At 30.5% G+C, this 4,396-nt stretch overlaps 1 protein-coding gene across 1 annotated transcript; it reads right to left on the reverse strand.

The window, feature by feature from the left end:
- Positions 1 to 3,312: 3,312 nt before the first annotated feature.
- On the reverse strand, positions 3,313 to 3,792 carry AOL_s00164g1 (uncharacterized protein; the record flags this gene model as incomplete). The annotated part of the gene is made up of 1 exon (XM_011127355.1): positions 3,313 to 3,792. One exon carries the CDS (start codon positions 3,790 to 3,792, stop codon positions 3,313 to 3,315), a length of 480 nt encoding a protein of 159 aa, XP_011125657.1.
- Between the last annotated feature and the right edge of the window lie 604 nt (positions 3,793 to 4,396).

A 4,396-nucleotide genomic window follows, 5' to 3' on the forward strand; every position in this document is an offset into this window, starting at 1 on the left:
TATATCCCTAAAGAATAGTCCGACTAATTCTCTAACATTAAGTTTCTTCGTTATCAAAATCAAATATATCATTTTAGAAAGTCTATCCACAATAACAAAAATTGCGTCATATCCATTAGATTCTGGTAATCCAATAATCAAATCAAAAGAGATACTTTACCAGTTTCTTTCTACGATCTGTAATAATTACAGTAATTTTTGGGGTGCATTCCTAAACGCCTTAGTTCGTTTGTAGATATAACAGTTGTCGATATAACGATTAATATCTTTTTGAAGCCCTACCCATATATATTGTTTTTAAACCAGTTCTAGCGTCTTTACTCTCCCTAAATATCCTGCTGTAAAATGGTTATGGTGTTGTTGCAAGATTTCCTCGCGAATCTTTTTATTATCGGGTATTATTTTTTTGTTATTATGGTAGAGTTCGCTTTGTTCTTTTTTTATCTCTGATATTTTAATTTTGGGATGTTGTTTGTTTTTTTTTTGAGGGTTTTTATGATGTTTTGGATGTAGGAATTTTTAAGGGCTGTTGTTTGCTAGGTTTTTTGCGTTGTTATGATACTAATTTGTTGGATTTTTTTAGGCGGTAGTAATATTTTAATTCAATTTTTTATGCACTTATTTTTCTCTCCCTGAGGGAAGTCCTTCGACCTTCTGGTTAATGCATTGGCTTTGGTGTTGGTTTTTCCAAAAACGAAGGTTATTTTAAAGTTGAACTGAGATAGGAATTTTATTTATTTTACTTATCTTTGTTTAAGGTGTTGTTTGGTTATGAAATATTCCAAGTTCTTGTGGTCTGTGAGGATGTGTATTTGAGTGTGGATATTTATTAGGTATCATTTTTATTCTTTAAATGCTTGAATTACTGATAGGAGTTCTTTGTTATGGATATTATAGTTATGTTTTGCTGGTGTTATCTTTTTGGACTTGTAGGCTATAGGGTGCTAGAGATCGTCATTATGTTTTTGAGAAAGGATTGTGGCGTAGATAAAGTTTGAAGTGTTAGTTTTTATTCGTGTTTTTAGTGTAGGATTTTAGTGTTTTAGTATTGGTTCGGTGTAGAATGTTCGTTGGAGTGTCTGAAAGGCGTTCTTTTCTTTTTTTTTTAGTGGAATATTCTATTCTTTTTGGTTAAGTTGTAGAGAGGTTTGGTTATTTTTGCATAGTTTTTAATAAATCGTTGATAAAAGTTTGTAAATTCTAGGAAAGATTGTACTTCTTTGATAGTTTTAGGTCCTTTTTTCGGTTTTTTCTAGTCGAGTATGTCTTGAATTTTAGTAGGGTTTATCTTGATTCCATTGCTTTTAATGATGTATTTTAGGAATTTGGTTTTTTTGGTGAAGAATTTATATTTAGAGAGTTTGATATAGAGTTTTGTTTTTTGTAGTGCTTTGATGACTTTTTTCACATGGCGAATGTGTTCTTTTTTTGAATTGTTGTAAATGTAGATATTATCAAGGTATACTATATAAAATTTGTTTAGGAAGGGTTATAAGGTTTTGTTAATGTAGGCTTGGAAGGTAGTTGGGGCGTTTGTTAATTTAAAATATACTACTTAGAACTTAAAATATTTATATTTGGTGCGGAAAACTATTTTTTCTTTGTTTTTTTTAGTTATTCTGATGCGATTATAGGCGTCATAGATATCCAATCGAGTAAAATACTTGGCTTTTTTGAGTTGATTTAGGGTCTTATCAATTTGTGGTAAGGGGCATTGATCTTTAACGATAATAACATTGAGTTTTCTCTAATTTATGTAGAGTCATAGTTTGTTATCTTTCTTAAAAACGAATAAGATGGGTGTTCCCTATGGGTTGTTGAACCTTCGAATGAATCCTTTAATCATATTTTCTTCTATCTAGGGTTTAAGGATTTTAAAGTGTTCTTTGTTTATTGGTCTTAATAATTCTTAGATGGGCTAAACTTCTGGTGGTATAGGGATTTTTATGTCTTTTTTTTGTCGTAATAGCAAGGTATTTTCTTTCTTTTTTGAGAAAGCTTCGGCAAGATCTTGAAATTTATTAGGAAGTTTAATAATTTCTTCGATTTCGATTATATCATCGATAAATGTGACTTATTTCCATTTTCTTTTTAGGTTGTAGATAACAAAAACAAATCTTTGTTTTATGGTTCTCTTAAAAACTTCCGTGCTTATAATGGTGATTTTGGGTGAGCAATTCATGTGTATTTAATTATTTTCTTAATTGATATAAACTTTATGCTTTTTATGTTATAACTTTCCCAAGTTTAAAGGTTTGGTGGTGTTAACAATATCGGTATTGACGATTTTTTTATGGTCTTAGATTTTCATTTTGAATTGAGTCATTTCCTTAACAAATTCTCTAATTCCATTGAAGTATTCTACAAATTCAGGGATCTTTTTAGGATAAAATAGAAAATCATTCTTAATTGTAAATTTACGACTCATATATATTCCTATATCGCCGCTATCCAAACATGCAAAAGTTTTAACAAGTTTCTAAGAATAAAAATACAAGATAATAGGGATTTTAGTATAAAATTCAAATAATATTTCAATTTCTTCAAAATTTAAACAAGAAAATAAATTCTAAAATACAAAAAAAATTCGTAGTATTCTTCGAAGCTAGGAAATTCTCAAAATAACAAATCGGGTCCTGCCTTACTGTGTGTCATAACTTACAGTTAAGCCTACTCTTTTCCCTATTCCTCCTTAGCGTTTTTTTGTGGGTGATACCCCAAAAGGGATGCCATCTCATTTTAAATATCCTCATAGATAAATCCTCAGATATTCTAGTCTCTAGTAAGACGGAGGTTGTAGGGGATACGTCGGGTTAGTCTTCTTTGGGACCTTTTATTTAAACAATTGTTAGCGAAATGTCTTTTTTCTCCACAGTACAGACATAGCTTCTGAGCTCAACGTTGGTTTTTTTCTTCCTAGGTTAATCATCTTCGAATGTTTCCGATGGATTGATCCATGGATCCAGGTCCGAAATAATTATTTTTTCAGGTTTGCTAAAGCTAACCAGTATTGCCAGTTCTTATTGGTTTTTTTGGTGCTAGAATCAGGGTATTCTTCTTTTGGAATCCTCCAATTGTTAGGTTTCGAGATTTCTTTTTTGCATCCAAGGTTCGCCAATTATTGTTAAGACGTTAACAGAGAATAATAAAATTATTAAAGTCTTCAAAAAACGTTTCCTTGGTAATCAGAAATTCTTCTATTTTAATGCATAAACCATGTCGTAAGTAAACGATTTGAGCAGCATCATCATAGTTCAGACGTCCCATAAGACGTCTAAATTCTGTCAAGTAGGTAAAAAAGGGTTTATTGGCCTATCTTAGGTTTCTCAATTCTCGTTCTGCGGTTCCAGCAGGGTTAGGATCTCCGAAAGCTTTTTCAAACCATATGGTAAACTCGGCATAGATATCCCAATTCCATTCTTTATCATCAATATCATATTCATTAAAAGCTAATTCTACTAGGTTTCCTTTAAGAAAACTGACGACATACACAATCTTCTTTCTAAATATAGCAAATTTAATGGCTTCTCCTTCATATTTATTATTGAGCTGAGCCAAGAAATTTCGTAATTCATAGGGCTTAATACCGTCGAAGGGGTCGAAATCTAGAAATTTAATGCTTAAAACAGCCACCAGAACTACTATAAGCATGCTATTTCTGAAATATTCAAAAACTGCCATCATAACTTTAGTTTGTTTAATAGTAAATCCTAGTAAGACAACGACCGCAGTTTCTCCCTCAACATTTTTTCCCTTAGAGAACTCGCTTTTTAGTAGAGCCGGTACTAACATTTGGGTATTAAATTGATAAAATTGCGAAACAACAAAATATAAGAAATCGTATACAGCCTAATCATAATATCAAGGTAATACACAAATATCACAGGACAAAAATAATGTACTAATGTAAATACAAATTAATACTTAAATTATTGCTTGGTTTCTAAATACATGACAGCGAACTTAACAGTTTAAATAAACAATTAACAAAGGAAATAACAAAGTAAACTAAACAGAAGATAAATCTATAAACTAAACAATCGGACATAAAATATTAAACTAGACAAAAGATAAGTCTATAAACTAAACAATCAAACATAGAGTATTGAACTGGACAAAAAATAAGTCTAAACTAGACATTCGGAAATACAAAGTACTAAACTGGACAATACATAATTCTACATAATAAACGAGTGTGTATAACAAAATACTCTTTCTAAAAATTGCCAAAAAAACGAAAACTTTCCTATCTAGAACCCTTAGAACTTAAATAATAACTGTAATCTTATACTGCAAATTTCGAAATCTAGATCTAAATACTTCCTTATTCTAGATCTACAGTTTATATTACGTCGTGTAGTTTTTCTTCCAACCACAATATTGCTTGGATGTTTTT

Source organism: Orbilia oligospora (assembly GCF_000225545.1).
Source record: "Orbilia oligospora ATCC 24927 unplaced genomic scaffold scaffold00164, whole genome shotgun sequence".
Classification (NCBI taxonomy): domain Eukaryota; kingdom Fungi; phylum Ascomycota; class Orbiliomycetes; order Orbiliales; family Orbiliaceae; genus Orbilia; species Orbilia oligospora.